We start from the raw sequence: 15,015 nt of genomic DNA on the forward strand, positions 1-15,015 counted from the left end.
TTGAAAGTGTTTGTGTATAAACATCCTCCTGTACATCTCTCTCTACCAAATATTTATTGCGATTCATCCGCCTCTATTCTAACTTGAACGCCTTGTTCGGCACTAGTGGTACTTCTTCCGATTCGCATTCCAACCCGAACAAGTGTTTCGATCGCCTTTTCGGAATTTTGCAAAAGATCTTCATCAAATTGAACTCGACCTTGTTCAAATACGAGCACAAGAGTACTTCCACCAAAGGCAAAATATCCCATCTCTTGACCACGTTTGACATGATCACCTTCTTTTACGCTCATAATCGTTGATCCTACCATCATTGCGCCTATGCAAACGCAATAGAACAATCCAAATTCTTGACTGTGGAAAGGAACCACAACACGAACATTTTCACCGTAAACGTCAATCGCACTTCGGATCGCCATGGGATTGACAGTATAGTACTGTCCTTCAATCGTAGTAATCTTTCCGACGACTGCATCTGCTGGACAATGGAATCGATGATAATCTTGTGGTGCCAAGCGGAAGATTGAAAGGCCTCCTCCGTGGCGGTATGCATCCAAGTCTTGTTTGGATCCCAAGAATCCATTACCCAGTAATCGTTCGATGGTGAATTCTCGACCTTTGATCCAAATTTGCATAGCCGCTTCAACCGTACTGAAAGCCATGAAACGACAATCAGCAGCACTAACCAAAGTATTGGGATCGTCAACATCATCGACAGGTCTAGCGTCCTCTTTGAGTTTGCGATAGAAGAATTCGTTGAATGTTTTGAAGCTGTCCAACGGTTCACGGACTTCACTTGTGTTCAGCGAGTGAAATTCGATAAAGTGTAGAATTTCTCGCGCTGAGGCAGGAGAATTGAACTTTGCACCTTGTTTAACACTCATATTCTTCAACATTCTTCGGATCCTTGCACCTTCCATACGTGATCGTGCACCTTTGTAAAGCAAACGAATACCTAGTCGGACATACACTTGCATCTTCTCTTCCAACATTTCACCCGTTTGACGATCTTGAACGATGATGTTTGCGCTATTAGCTCCTAATTGATATTGACCTTGACTGATCTTACTGATCACTTTTGTTACCCATTTACGATGGGCTTGCATGGCTGTGACGTAATTTCCGACCATCATTGAATCAACCCTTCTCCAATCTTGACTGGCACAGACGGCTAGATGCGTGACAATATCAACTTCTGCTTTCTTACTAAGTCTTGGCATTCTGCACATCGGACAACTCTTCAACATGATCACTCTTTCCACTTGTCCTTCATCGGATTGCGATGTATCTTTGCTACTCTCTAAAGCATCGGTGGAATGGCCTGCACCTCGTGTTGAAGAGGCACTTGATGAAGTGGCAGTACTAAAGACCGACAATTTGGATTCATCGTGTATGACGTGCCTTGCAAATGTACCGCGAGAAGGTTGTGCAGCATCCATCGTTGCAGACGTCGTTGTATGACCTTGAGCAGCTAGCTCTTTCTCCGTGGCCGAGGGAGCCTGAGGTCCAGCAAAATCGTTCGAAGAAGTCAAAGTGAGCATATCACCCTGCAAACCGCTCTCAATACTTGGCGTATGTGCACCACTGTTGGGATCAAGAGAGGAAGCATTGATCGAATCCAAGCCACCGAATGCAGTTGCTTGATCTACAACCCGCTTCTGGCTGTTGGGCTTAACGATTTCCGCTTCCAGAGCGCTAATGGCTTCATCGATGGTCAATTCGTCACCCTCTTCTCCATTCTTACCAAATCTGCTGAACCATGCTTCGATCGTTTGAGGTGTAAGTGTACTTCCCAGACTGTCCAACATTGACATGATTTCCAAGATACTCAGGGTTCCACTATCATTTGAATCATATTGATGGATCAATTGACGCCAGAAACGCTGTCTTAGTGCAGCGTAGGGTGTAAAGCGAGCTTGAACGGTTAAGATTGGAGCATGATTTCCAAGACTTTTTGTCGATCCATCTTCACGACGAATGAGCGGTAGTTCGAACTTTGTCATTTCCGGTTGAGTCACTTCATCGCTTCCGTAAAGACCAGTATCGGGATTCGGCTTGGGAGCATTCTCCACCAAGTCGCTGATGTGTATTTCTGTTTCGCCAACATAGTCGTTGGAGGATAGCTTATCCCAGTCATAGATGGCCAATTTGGTCACATAATTGGCTTCATGCCTTCTGACATGGAACAGCAACTTTTCATCCCAAGTCGGATTAAGTGAATGTCGCACAACACGCGTTCGAAAGATTCTTTGACCAAAGCTCACAATGACAAAAGCATCCATATCAAACGAAGTTCCAAGACTGTTCTTCCATTTAGGTAAATCTTTTGCTCCTTTTACTTCGAGCTGAACAATTCCAATAATGTCACGACCTTGTTCTGCCTTGAACGCGAAATCTTGTCTCCTTTGACGTTCTTCTCTTCGTTTCATTCTGCGTTCTTTTCGGCCAACCTTCGTGGTGGTGGTGGTCCCATCTGCTTGTGAAGCATCTCTCTTGCGACGACGAACGCCTGGCATTCTACGTCTGCGTCGTGGGGATGGGGATGCATCTCCCAAAGAGCCTTCATCAGCTACGTCGCTTGTTGCACCGCTGCCCGGCGTTGCAGTACCGGCGGCAGCCATAGGATCTTGATGAAGATAAGAGCGAGATTTACGCAAAGAGGTGGGCAAGAATCTTCTTCGATTCTTTTGCGTTTCTCCCGTGGCAGAAGTTGAGCTGACTGCCTCCGAATCGGTGTGTACCGCCTGATCGGAAGTATGGCCGGATCTTTCCTTGCCATGTTGGTGATGATGGCGATGGTGGTGGTGGTGGTGATGATGATGTAAAACTTTTGGATGAGTCGGAACTTGTGCTGCACTTTGATCGGTCTCATATGGATCATCCGTTTCAGTTGTTGCTGTATCGCCTTCATCAGATGACACACTGCGACTGTCTTCGTCATCGGACAGTAACTCTTCCTGCAATTCTTCCTCTTCACTATCGCTGCTCAGACCATCATCTACGAATGCTTCAGTAGGTCCGGCCGTTCCGACCGATTGATCAGCAGGAACGGAGCGAATACCCAAGCCAGCGGTTCGAGAATGAGCCTCGAGTAAACGAACATACAGTTCATCAGCTGAATCAGACTGAGTGCTTGCGGGTATAAATCCGATCTTGACAATGACCTCACCGCTAACTTTTGCGTTTCTTCTTGTAGAAACGAGTGGAAGAGCGATTGGTTCACTTTGCGTCCAATCAGCCGTCTTTCCATCAGGAATCCAATCGTTGATCAAAAGACTACATTCGCCCATATAATCATTCCCGCTCCATTTATCTTTATCCCAACAAACAAACTCGATCGCGCTTACTGCATGTTGTTCAAGTTTTCCACCTCTTCCAAGAGTTGCACTACCGGCAGGTGCATGTCCATGTTGCATTTGTTGATTCTTTCCTAATCGTAACGGACGAGGTCTGCCATTCTTGCGTACAGAATTACCTCCACGCTTTACCACACGGCCTGTTGCCATTGCACCTCGAGCAGACATACGTACGGGTGCTATCAATAAACGGCCAGTAGCAGCAGAAATCTTGCGTACATTAGATGGCCTTTGATTTGTGGGTGCGGCTGAGGTAGTCGCATTGGCCGGGGTGATTGTTTCCGTTGTTGGAATGGTCAGCAGATTTGAAGAGGAGGCAACAGGTTGTTCAGCTGGTGTTTGTGTACCAGATTTTGAAGCATGATCGATTGCGACAACATTTTCCTCGAAATCCGATGTTTCAGCATTAAGCGGAGCAAGCCATTCTTGCGTGATATCCCAATCAAATGTTGCTTCTCCATCTTTCCATTCGGGGTCCAAAGTTTTAGAACGAACGGGCGTCGTTCGACGATAATGATGTCTATCGCGTGCATTTGGAGGTGCTCCAGGTAAGTTTACGATGAAGAAAGGATCCGAAAATCCATTTCGATCTTTTCCAGTTAGACCATGTGCACCGAATATTTGAACTCGTAGTTTTCCCAGAACATTTTTGCTAGAGAGGTTGTCTGAATGTGATCCTGTTTGTTTTCCCATTGTAGTAGCATAAGTCTCGTCTTGTGATTGTGACGGAAGAGCAGGAGGAGGAGGAGGAGAAGGGCTTGTGGAAATGCCGTTCTTATCCCCTGACGTTGAGGCAAGAGAAGCCCCTTTTGGTGTACCATCAGCCGTTACCTCCTCCAAACCCGGTGAACGCCTATGCCAGGGTATAGAAGGCATATTTGAATGCTATCTTGACAAAAGGTGGCTATGTTTAGGTGGGAAGTCGGGGCGCGAAAAAGTTTGTTTGGATGGTCGTGTGACGGTAAGGATGATGAAAATAATCACCGCATCTTGAAAACGGAGCTTGAATACTTTCTCCAGCAGAATGTTTAAAGATGAGGCTAAATGCTGTATGTGCTGTATGCTACTGCAACTCATGCAGTTGTAATCGGGATGTGTAACACGGATCACATTCATTCACTTCAATCATTCTTTCAAAACTTGACGGCACACAGGTACCGTAAGTAAACAAAAAGCCAGAAGAAATAATAATCATATCTCCGGCTGTGCATTGACTCTGCTTAAAACGTGTGTCTGTGTGTGTGCGGAATTGGAAAAGCGGGGCAGGATATGTGAAGGAACGCGTTTCGCAAGGACATGCGGTTTAAATGCCATGCACATGAAGGCAAAGACGCATTCGTATCTGTGCTCGAACAAACAAAAAAAGAACAACACCATTTTATGCGTATGTACATACGCGACGCCCAAACAATTTAGCGGGCATGGATTATTTTTATTATTTTTGTTGACGGTAATCCGAAAAGAAAACAAAAAGGGACGTCTTTTCTTCTTGTTCTCGGCGTAAGTGATTGCCAAACACGGCAAAGAGATGCGGATCAATGAATCGACAGTCTTAGTGGGTGAGAAGGTGGTCTTGATCCCTTACAGGTGAGTGAGATGACGGCTCTTTCTGTGATATTCACTAATGAAACCTTCCCTCTATTCTCAGAAAAGAGCATGTTCTTACCTATCATGAATGGATGAAAGATGAACAAATACAACAGCAGACCGCATCAGAGCCATTAAGTTTGGAAGAGGAGTATGATATGCAGAGGACATGGCATACAGACGATGATAGTAAGTGTTTCGAGGATGACTGTACGCAACAGTATGCTGATTCAACTTTGCGCAATAGAGCTCACATTCATCGTACTAGCAAGGCAGAAGGATCGGATAGGGATATCGGATAACGACATAAATAATGTATTGACAACCTCTTCTATGGCGGGTGATGTAAATCTATTTGTCTCTGAACGCCATATAGAAACAGAAGGCGAGGCTCCACTTGATGCCGAATTGGAGGTTATGATAGCAGGTGAGTGTGAAGGAAGAGGGAATAAAGCGTACATTCCACATCTGACACCATCTCATCCCATCACAGAACCTGAACATAGACGGAAAGGACTAGGAAAGGAAGCATTGAAGCTGTTGATGCATTACGCATGCAATACACAAACACCCACTCAATCCACAGCAAAGTATCCGCTCCCGTTACCCAAAGATGCATTCGTTGCCAAAGTTGGCTTGAGTAATGCTCCTTCGCGTACCTTATTCGAAGGATTAAATTTCAAAGAAGTTGGAAGGAGTGAAATTTGGAAAGAAGCAGAATTGCGTCCGATTGAGGGATCAGAACCGATCTCACAACCTCCTTTGGCCATTCTCACTTGGCCTTTGAGTGTTGAGTAGGAAAGTGTACTTCATATACCCATGCTAAATATACAGTATCCGCATTGAGAAGCGAGACGAACGTGAGAGTGATAGTGTACAAGTCGAGCGTGCTAGGTCATCAAGAGGGAGGGAGAGATGCTGTTGTTGCGACGGCGTTCTTTGGACACTAGCGGATACGTTCAAAGTAGTTCGATCTTCCCATAACCACGACTGATAGATCCATGAGCTGAACAGGTAGGGAGAGGACTGTCAGCTTCAGTTTGCATAATCACCCCATTTCTTGCACTCACCCATTCTCCCGTTTCCAAATACACTCGAACAAGATTTCGTAAATCTTTGTTGGGTAATCTACGTATAGCAGGCGTTAGGCCAGTACTACGTTTGATACCGCTCAAAGCGACACTGATGATAACAGCATCGATCATTAAATGAAAAAATCGACCAAACATTGTGAGAGAGTGTATGCGTTTGTGTGTGTGTGTGGTGTATAGACAGCAGCGGAGATTGTACCTTTGAGATGATGAATTGATGCAGCTTGATGCACAATTTTCAGGCTTGCGGATAGGATTTTAATGTAGGCTTTACCTGATTAGGTAACTGCGGCTGTAAATGTGAGTACAAAGATGTCGTGATGGTTTCATAAAGTGAGTACGGAAGTTAAATCGTATTCATTAACATCACATCACACACGCACAGTGTGCTTATCGCCGCCCACTTCACCACGGAGCAGGCACGAGGGCAGGACTAACGCGCTAGCCGTGTGTGTGTTGTAGGTCAGTAGGTGTATTATATAATTCAAACCAAGGCATACAAGCACACTACGCGTACACTTAATGTTCACGCGTAAATGAATTAAAAGTGACACAAAAAAGTTTACATCCGTGAAACATTTCAAAAGAAATATATTCTGGTCATCATCAATTATATGCAGTAGACCGGTGTATTGAGATGAAATTGTCATATGCACGATTGTCATGCACGATAATTTGACAGCTGTCTACTCGCTTAGGAGTTTGAAAATCGAAAGACTTGGGGGAGATAAGCACTTAAACGGAAATAGTGAAATAGTTGTTGAGTTTACTTCCGCTTTATCGATTGCAATATACTGTCCATGTACAGTAATGAAAGCAAATTTATCTGAATCCATTCTATCCGCACTTTTCATACGAAATGCCAGATTGAAAGTATAAAGAGATCAACTTTTATGTTTCTTCATCATCCCCACTTCATACAAACACATCTTCTTCTATCTCATTCGAGCTTAGCAACTTTTATCTCTTTCTCAAACAATTTCAGCATTTTGCTTTTTCATCAATCTCAACTTTTCAACTTTTCAGTATGAGCAGCACAACCAACTTCTTTGCCAACTTGAAAAAGTTGTCCAACTCCAAAGAGCAATCAACCAACAACAACAACATCAAAGAAGATCGCAAGGACTCAGGTATCAGTCTCTTGCCTTCATGGAAAGGCAAACAAGAAACTACCGAAGGTTCTACAACCTCCTCCAGCGATCAACGCAAGAGTAATGAAAGTACTCATTCAAGCTTTTTCTCAAGTTGGGGTAGCAGCAAGAGTTTGAACAAAGACGTCGACTCGGACAGAAGTCCTTACTTCATTCAAACATGGTGGGATCCTCGCATGCCAGGCGCAGAAATGAAAGAAGGCAACACAAGTCCACGTTCAAGACCACTTTCGCTCGTATCTTACTTGCCTCCCATTTGGGTTGAGGAAGAAATGGAAAAGGTCTCACCCGATGAAACTTTGGTCAACGATGATGAAATCTCAATCATGGTCTCAATGTATGATGATGACGAGCAATCACTCGCACAAGATCAAATTCCAACCCAAGACTACGCCTTCCTTACAGTTCCGGTTCAAAACTCAATCTCTTCTCACGCTATCCCAACATCCAACCGTGAAGAACCCAGCAAAACACGCAAAGTACGATTTGAAATCGGAGCAAGACTTGATCCCAACGAAGATTGCTTATTGAACTTCGCTCATCCTATTCATGCCAAGCGTCAACACAGACATACAAACAGATGCCATCACGTTCGATTCGTCTTGGAAGGCAAAGAAGGTGAAGTGATTAAAAACACAACACCGCGATCACCAAACCACAAAGTCAATCACGAATTGACATCTTGCCTCAAGATCGCAAGCAAGACTGAACAACCACTCAAGAGCATCTTGCGCACAACCAACAACAAGAAGACAGCAAGAGTCACATTTGATGAACACATCAGCACACATACCGTTGACAGACACATCGAATGGGATCAAACAGTGAGCGAGAACCGTTCCTTGCGTCGCACGATCCGAGCACGCAAACTAGAAAAAAGACGTCAACTAATTCTCACCAAACCAATCGAACAATGGATCGATGATGTTGAACAAGATGAAGGATTACCGATCGATGGAGAAGACAACGAAGAGGAATACAGCAGCGATGAACCCAAGTACCAATATACACAAGATGAACAGTTTGAAAGACTACTTTCTGCTTTCTCTGATGATGAAGATGATGAACCTGTCAAGACAACCTTCCTTGAAAAGAGACAGTCACATACTTCTATGGAACATTTGGAATTCACAAACGCCCAACGAATTCGCTTCGAACGTCAATGGTTGCCGAAAATGTTTTTGGAATCCATTTGAATTGCCTTCAGAATCTCCTTTCATCGCTGTATCCTATCGTTCATTCATGCATTTACTCATGTATCTTACACACACACACAAAAATATAACTTATTCACTACTATTTATCTCCATGGTGTTTACGGTGTTAATCATCCTGTGCCTTAAAGGAACTCTCATTTCGGATGAATCGGGTTCACAAATCCGAAAAATTAATTCTTTTATTCGAAACGCGTTACCGCGCGTACAATCTAAGATCGGCGAATTCTATAACGTACGAGATCCGCACACTAAGGCAATAAACCAGTCTTCTCCACCGAAGAAAACACAATCAATCAGAATAGATACAATTCAACGGCAGAGGGGGCGGGGTAGGGATAATAGAAGGGCGGGCAGGCACCCCTTCCCTACTGCAGATCAGTTCAACGGTTACTGTATTTATTCGAATTCGGCATTATTTGCATAAAGAATTTCACATTTCCGAAATAAGGTAAAGGAAATAAAATTGTTTAATCCGAATGGAAGTAAGGTAAGCGGGTCACAAGGCGGGAAAATTGCATGTACATGATCCCTGGAGGGGTGTGCTACACAGGTCATGAGGACGTATGTATAAAAGGACAATCAGGTCATGAGGCTGTGGCCAGACACACTCACACTTTATTGCCATCATCACATAACCATGGCAGATCAAGGGAAAAAAGAAGTGGCAAATACGCCATTCAAATCGCCCACTTATCATCCAGCATCAACATCCACTAACCCAACGACACGAAAATCATCACATAGAAGACCAAACAGTCGTGGATCGTTATCCCTCTCGAGAACAGCAAGTCATTTAGAGGTGTATGATGCAGAAACACGTTCTGTAGATGGCGAATTTGGAGGTCATTCACGTTCAAGACATGAAGATTATCCGCATTTACATCATAGTGACTCAAGAATATCCACCAAACAACAATCAAAAGAAGGATTGGGAGAGTATGAAAAGCGTGATAGATTACAAAGAGCAGAAGATCAAGAAATTTTGGCTGATGTGCAAAGTGGACATAGCGGTGAATCAGTTCTAGAAACATATGAAGGCGATAGAGTCGGTCAACAATCACCCCACTCTGATGGAGAACAAAGCACAAACGATTCCAGTCATTTAGAGAAAGGAAAAGTGGACGAAAAAGATGACGGGGAAGAAGAACATCACGATGACGACTTGGTCACTTGGGATTCGCCGGAGTCAATGGAAAATCCAAGAAATTGGACGCTGCATAGACGGTGGGCTGTTATCGCAATCGTATCTTCCTATACATTCTTAAGTCCATTGTCATCTTCAATGATCGCACCTGCATTGCCACTTATAAGTCAACAATTTAACATTACTTCAACCGTTGAAGAATCTTTAATGTTATCAGTCTTCGTTTTGGCTTATGCAATAGGACCAATGCTTTTAGGTCCACTTTCGGAAATGTTTGGAAGACGATTAGTTTTACAAATTTCAAATCTTTTCTTTATCGCTTTTACAGTCGCTTGTGCTGTTGCTCAAAATCGTATTCAATTATCCATCTTTCGTTTCTTTGCCGGTTTGGGTGGAAGTGCGCCACTATCCATTGGAGGAGGAACAGTTTCAGATTTGATGGCTCCCGATGAACGTGGAACGGCTATGTCTGTAAGTAATCTGAGAAGGAACGGTGGCGTTAATGCTGAAACCGTTGTACTGACCTTATCCCGCTTCTTCTCCCTTTTTTCAGGTTTACAGTTTGGGACCTTTGCTTGGACCTGCCATCGGCCCCATCATTGGAGGCTGGGTTGTTGAAAGAACAGGAAATTGGAGATGGATCTTTGGAATCGCTTGCATTGCCGCAGGAGTGACGGCGGCAATTGGAGTGATGATCCTTCCCGAAACGTATGCACCAAGAATATTAGCCATCAAAGCACGTAAACTAAGAAAAGAAACAGGAAATCCAAAATTACACACAATCTTTGATAGAAAAGGAACAACGTTTATCACAAGATTAGAACATAATATGATCAGACCTTTTATCATGATTACCACACAACCAATCATTATCATTTTATCGTTGTATATGATGATCATGTACGGTACCATGTATTTGGTCTTGACAACTTTCGAAAGCGTTTTTAGAACGGTTTATCACGAATCGACGGGTATCGCAAGTTTGAATTATATCAGTCTTGCTTTAGGTTTCACTTGCGGAGGTCAAATTGGTGGTCGAATGATCGATCGATTTTACAAAAAATTACGAGAGAAAAACGGAGGAAAAGGAATTCCGGAATTCAAATTACCCGTAATGATGGCAACTTGTTGGTGTTTACCAGCCGGTTTGATCATTTACGGTTGGAGTGCACAATATGCCGTTCATTGGATCGTTCCAAACATTGGTGCTGTTTTACTAGCAATCGGAATGCTAACAAACTTTCAATGTATTCAAAATTATGCTGTTGACAGCTTTGGTTTAATTTCTGCAAGTGCCCTGGCCGCTCTTGTCTTCTTACGAAGTTTAGCAGGTTTCGCACTACCGTTGGCTGGACCGACGATGTATGCGAAACTTGGATATGGATGGGGAAATACAGTCCTAGCTTTCATCTCAGCAGCTGTGGGCATCCCAGCACCATTCCTCCTTTTCAAACTCGGTCCCGCCCTACGAAAGGCGAGCAAATATGCCAAAGAAGGCTAAAAAAGGGCCAAACAAAAAGATCATGTCAATAATGAAGTACGACCTTTTTCATGTACATCTATACAATTTTTCATTAAATTCAACCATGAGGTTTTGTCTATGAGTTGTGACTATTCTTGATCGTGTTGAATCTGCGCAGGGTGCAAGATGATTGGATCGGTAATCTCTACTCGCTTTTCCTTTCCTGCCAATGCTTCTACGATCGCTAGTGCGAATTCGAAAGCAGTTCCTGGACCACGAGAAGTGATGAGCTTATCTGCAATAACCACACGATCATCTTTGTAGTGATAATCTTTTTCCAATTCTGCTTTGACTGATGGATGACTTGTGATTGCGTTATCCTTTCCAATCCCAGCCGATTTGATAGCTAAAGAACCAGCACAAATTGCGGCAACAACTTTACCTTTTGCTGCAAATGCGCTCAAAAGTTTGGCAACATCATCATTCTGGCTGATTGTCTCTGCTCCCTTTACACCGCCTGGAACGATTATTGCATCATATTCTTCCAACGCTTTGCCGCCGGCAAGGTCGGGTAACCGTAAATCGGGAACGATTTTCACTCCACGGGAGCATGTCACATATTCACTTCCATGTGGATCTTGACTGTTTTGTGCACTTGCTGAAGAGCCAACAAACGCAGATTGAACTTCGATTCCACCACGAACAAGGACATCGTAAGTGATGGTGAACTGCAGGGGTGGATGAATGAGTAATGGTGTAAGTATGAATGCTAATTAAGATTAGAATGACGGTCACTGCCTTGCAGACCTGCCTCGCAGCACTTACCTCCATCTCCTCTGTTCCCTGTGCGATCAAGATCAATGCTTTTGGTGCCATTTTGAGTAGTAGTTGTTGTGATGGTTGCGAATCAACATCCTTTCGATTCTTATCTTGGTGTTGTAGTGGAGTACGTTAATGTATGCAAGCGTGAATGAATGCGGAGGATCATCATCTTTAGGCGCTAAACACGGCAATAGTCTATTCATAGTTAAAAGATAACGAAGGCAAAAGCCGGAAAGTAACTGCTGTATCACATAAGCAGACCAGAAGGACAATGCACACGTGCTTGTTCAAATTGAATCGGGAAAATTTGGTTGCGTGCGCGTATAAGAAGGCAAGAGCAGGGCTGAAGTTGCTTGTACTCTGGCATGATTCGTCGTTTAATGGCTGCTGCCTGTGTGGTTGTTCAGCTTACCCAAAATTCCGAGGCGTAGGCAGGTTACAGCGCCAATAAGCTTGAAGTAACGGAGAGAGACACACACTAAACCGGGCAGGCGTAGGGAAATCTTCTCATCATTGGAAATACAATCGAGCAATCCTTCTTCTCTCTCTCTTACACATACTCGTCATACACACAAGTCTCACACAACTCACATACAGCAACAATGTCGTCTTGCACAGAGGCTCAAAGCAGCGGAAGTGCTGTTGCCAGTGCTTCGATATTCGACAGCTTTTCTTCGGCTTTCTCATCTATGTTCGCAACCGCACATGCTGATGAGGGGGAAGATGAAGGAGGAGAAGAAGAAGGAGAAGGAAAGGAAGAGGGAGATGATAGCAAAGAAGAAGGTGGTGATGATGAAGAGAAAGAGGAGGGAGGAGACGACGAAGAAGAAGACGAGGATGATGAACCAGAAGATGAAATGCCTGCAATCTATGAAGGTGAGTAAACCTCACACAACACGAGGACGTTTCCGGCTGAACTAACAACCCCTCTACCCTCACACAGAATGCGAAAACTCAAAAGGATGTGCACCCGCCAAACATCACTTTATGGAATGCCAAGAACGTGTAGAATCCGGTAACGGTTTCAAGGACGAAAACTGCGTCGAAGAATTCTTCCATTTAGCACATTGTGCATCCGAATGTTCGGCACCCAGAGTATTCAGCAAACTTCAGTAAATGATCCTTGGTGGTGGCGCACACAAAGTGGAAAGTGATCATTTTGACAGATGTACGAAGCTTACCTGATTACCTCAATGTCAAATTCATTTTGAAAAAGAAAACTTCGTGAGCAAGATTTGGTTTTTCAGGCATGAATAGAATACAATTAGCGGTATATTGGTACAATGTGTATGAAAGGTCTATAATTTGGCATTGCTATCTCGTTAACTTCTCATGTCCTTTGATTCGACCATCACCGACTTCCATTTTTGCGCTTCGTGCGCCAAATTGAATCGCTCTCTTGGTCAATAAACTTGTTTGATGGAGTCCTAATCGGTTGGCTAATTGACGTAAAATCATTTTATCGCCTTTACCTGGTTCATGTGAAAAGTCCATCTTATCTTGAACAGGTAAATCTGCCAAAAATCGAATCACTTCACAATCCAAAAATGGATATCGCGATTCTTTGCCATTTTGTGAGATGATCCGATCATCTCGGCCTAGATTGCGTGTGGGCAAACGACTCAAATCCATTTGTAGCTCCTGCACTAATTTGTCCACACCACCTCGTTCCCATGCCTGTCGATGACGTGAATATCCACCTAATAGCTCATCGGCACCTAGACCAGAAAGCAAGACTTTTGCAGTACTATGATAGGTTTCCGACTTTGCTCTAGAGGCAAAATACAGAGCTGATGCGATACTCAAGTCCATCACACTTGTGCATGGAGTCATAAGCGTTTCGATCGTGTTTCTGCTCAGAACATACTCCTCAAAGGGGACATCCACTTCCACGAATCTCCAATGACGGGTTGGAGCAACACGTTGTAGCTCTTGAAAGCTCTGCTTGCCGGTCACACGATCGGGGACATCGTATGGAGTTCTAACTCCACCGGCTGCCAACACTCTTGGATTCTGGAAAGCAACATTGAGAAGATCAATAGGTTGATGTTCGGGAAGATGTTGATGTGCTAAAAGAGCAATCGTACAGCAATCCAAACCACCAGAGAACAACACAGCAATTTGTGCTACGGAGCTCGAACCATGATATCGTAAATGCTGGACACGTTGTCGTACACTTTCCGAAAGCACTTTCCCGAACCTGTCCACGACATCATCTAGAGAGACTTCCTCCAAGGCGCCGTCAGGAGCCTTTATCCGCAATTCACGTAGGATGGTACCTTCACCACCGGTCAACATTCTAGGGACAGGTTGAGGAACGAACTTCGTGTCCGGACGTACCTGCCATATTGAGCTGCAGTCCAATTCTGTTAATCCAGGATACATGGTCAAGAGCGACCGGGAGGCAGCAGAAGCCAGTACGATCTCGTTGTCTGATCGGATCATCAGCAGAGAGCGTCTACCAATTGGATCTCTTGCAAAGCACATTGAGCCTGTGGTTGTGTCAATTAACACCGCTGCATATGGACCTTCTATTGAGCCAAGAACGGAAGCAAAGGCGGTCGCAAGTACCTTTCCCTTTCGTACCAAATCCTGTATGCACTCTAGTATTTGCACTCCGTCATGCTTGTCTAGATCAAAATCGGGCAAAGTAGAATGAAACACCTCTCCGTTCCAAAGAAACATATATCGACCATCATCGGTCCAAAGAGGCTGACTGACTACTTGATCGCCACGCAAAGCCAGTACACTTGCACAAAGTCGAATCTGAATGCCTTCCGATGCAAGATGAATGCTCTCTTGACAAGCATCAGGACCGCGATTTTTGATCACTTGTGCTGTTTCGTCCCACCAAATTGGCTTCGGACTTTCATGATCGGATTGCTCATCGAGTGACAAGCCATTCTTCACCTTTTCTGCATTTTGTGTCGTCGTTGCATGGAGCAAAATACCACACATAACACAACCTCAAGATGAGAAGATGGCTAGAAATGGAAGAAGAAATGCGTCTAAGATTTCTCCGCTAAAAGGTGGCGCGTGTGGCCCAAGCGTTTATTCTTGACCGCATACATACAGAAGTGCAATCATATCCTCCTCAACTTCAACCTCTGTACGCAGGCAAAACGTTCTTCCGTAGTTATTCACAGTGAAAAAGCTCAGCCTAGAGAAGACAGCCTGTTCAGTCT

General features: G+C 44.1%; 8 protein-coding genes across 8 annotated transcripts; 4 read left to right on the forward strand and 4 right to left on the reverse strand.

Moving 5' to 3' along the window:
* Positions 1–92: 92 nt before the first annotated feature.
* Positions 93–3,989, reverse strand: FA14DRAFT_104149 (uncharacterized protein; the record flags this gene model as incomplete). The annotated part of the gene is made up of 1 exon (XM_025495702.1): positions 93–3,989. A coding segment is annotated over one exon (3,897 nt), but the record flags the coding sequence as incomplete, so codon positions are not given.
* Positions 3,990–4,884: 895 nt separating this feature from the next.
* FA14DRAFT_104499 (uncharacterized protein) lies at positions 4,885–5,669 on the forward strand (the record flags this gene model as incomplete). Its single annotated transcript, XM_025495711.1, has 4 exons — positions 4,885–4,943; positions 5,005–5,132; positions 5,191–5,370; positions 5,437–5,669. Coding segments are annotated over 4 exons (600 nt in total), but the record flags the coding sequence as incomplete, so codon positions are not given.
* Positions 5,670–5,889: 220 nt separating this feature from the next.
* FA14DRAFT_179925 (DUF1748-domain-containing protein) lies at positions 5,890–6,172 on the reverse strand (the record flags this gene model as incomplete). The annotated part of the gene is made up of 2 exons (XM_025500965.1): positions 5,890–5,949; positions 6,014–6,172. The coding sequence occupies 2 exons, from the start codon at positions 6,170–6,172 to the stop codon at positions 5,890–5,892; spliced, it is 219 nt and encodes a 72-aa protein (XP_025353573.1).
* Positions 6,173–7,061: 889 nt separating this feature from the next.
* FA14DRAFT_179926 (uncharacterized protein) lies at positions 7,062–8,381 on the forward strand (the record flags this gene model as incomplete). The annotated part of the gene is made up of 1 exon (XM_025500966.1): positions 7,062–8,381. One exon carries the CDS (start codon positions 7,062–7,064, stop codon positions 8,379–8,381), a length of 1,320 nt encoding a protein of 439 aa, XP_025353574.1.
* A 645-nt stretch (positions 8,382–9,026) lies between these two features.
* Positions 9,027–11,140, forward strand: FA14DRAFT_161204 (MFS general substrate transporter). The gene is made up of 2 exons (XM_025499007.1): positions 9,027–10,017; positions 10,100–11,140. The coding sequence occupies exons 1-2, from the start codon at positions 9,040–9,042 to the stop codon at positions 11,045–11,047; spliced, it is 1,926 nt and encodes a 641-aa protein (XP_025353575.1). The 5' UTR covers positions 9,027–9,039; the 3' UTR covers positions 11,048–11,140.
* Positions 11,141–11,157: 17 nt separating this feature from the next.
* Positions 11,158–11,884, reverse strand: FA14DRAFT_147056 (DJ-1; the record flags this gene model as incomplete). Its single annotated transcript, XM_025497336.1, has 2 exons — positions 11,158–11,736; positions 11,834–11,884. 2 exons carry the CDS (start codon positions 11,882–11,884, stop codon positions 11,158–11,160), a joined length of 630 nt encoding a protein of 209 aa, XP_025353576.1.
* A 524-nt stretch (positions 11,885–12,408) lies between these two features.
* FA14DRAFT_60164 (Non-heme 11 kDa protein of cytochrome bc1 complex) lies at positions 12,409–13,045 on the forward strand. Its single transcript, XM_025502550.1, has 3 exons — positions 12,409–12,590; positions 12,683–12,706; positions 12,774–13,045. The coding sequence occupies exons 1-3, from the start codon at positions 12,536–12,538 to the stop codon at positions 12,944–12,946; spliced, it is 252 nt and encodes an 83-aa protein (XP_025353577.1). The 5' UTR covers positions 12,409–12,535; the 3' UTR covers positions 12,947–13,045.
* FA14DRAFT_60069 (uncharacterized protein) lies at positions 12,849–14,950 on the reverse strand. Its single transcript, XM_025502549.1, has one exon. The coding sequence runs from the start codon at positions 14,786–14,788 to the stop codon at positions 13,145–13,147; it is 1,644 nt and encodes a 547-aa protein (XP_025353578.1). The 5' UTR covers positions 14,789–14,950; the 3' UTR covers positions 12,849–13,144.
* Between the last annotated feature and the right edge of the window lie 65 nt (positions 14,951–15,015).

This window comes from Meira miltonrushii (genome assembly GCF_003144205.1).
Source record: "Meira miltonrushii strain MCA 3882 unplaced genomic scaffold FA14scaffold_3, whole genome shotgun sequence".
Taxonomy (NCBI): domain Eukaryota; kingdom Fungi; phylum Basidiomycota; class Exobasidiomycetes; order Exobasidiales; family Brachybasidiaceae; genus Meira; species Meira miltonrushii.